The 244-nt window shown below is 65.6% G+C and overlaps 1 protein-coding gene across 1 annotated transcript in view; it reads left to right on the top strand.

The window, feature by feature from the left end:
• Nucleotides 1–4: 4 nt before the first annotated feature.
• Nucleotides 5–244, top strand: part of LOC104506028 (cirhin-like) — a gene marked incomplete at its 5' end in the record, with an annotated part of 1,278 nt that continues 1,038 nt past the window's right edge. Inside the window, one exon of the mRNA XM_010146829.1 lies at nt 5–85. Within this exon, the coding sequence (XP_010145131.1) occupies nt 5–85 (81 nt within the window). The remainder of the gene's footprint in view (nt 86–244) is intronic.

The raw sequence follows: 244 nt of genomic DNA, 5'->3' as shown, positions 1-244 counted from the left end.
GGTGCCCACCTACAGCTGCGCAGTGACAGCCCTCGCTATCCACCCTGTCACCAACAACCTTGTTATCGCCTACTCAGACCAGCAGGTAGGAGCTTTCCCGGTGCCCTGGTCCCTTCCTCGCAGCTCCTCTCCCTGGCCTCGGGGTTTCTCTGCAGGAGAGCTGCTGCTCCGGGCAGGCACAGGGACCCAGCTGGCCTTGGCTGCCCGCTGTCCCAGTCAGGAGCCTGTCCCCACGCAGCGCTCC

The sequence above is a fragment of the Eurypyga helias genome, unplaced genomic scaffold, assembly GCF_000690775.1.
Source record: "Eurypyga helias isolate BGI_N326 unplaced genomic scaffold, ASM69077v1 scaffold25212, whole genome shotgun sequence".
Taxonomy (NCBI): Eukaryota; Metazoa; Chordata; class Aves; order Eurypygiformes; family Eurypygidae; genus Eurypyga; species Eurypyga helias.
The sequence above is the reverse complement of the archived record's forward strand: the minus strand, read 5'-3'. Positions and strand labels throughout refer to the sequence as shown.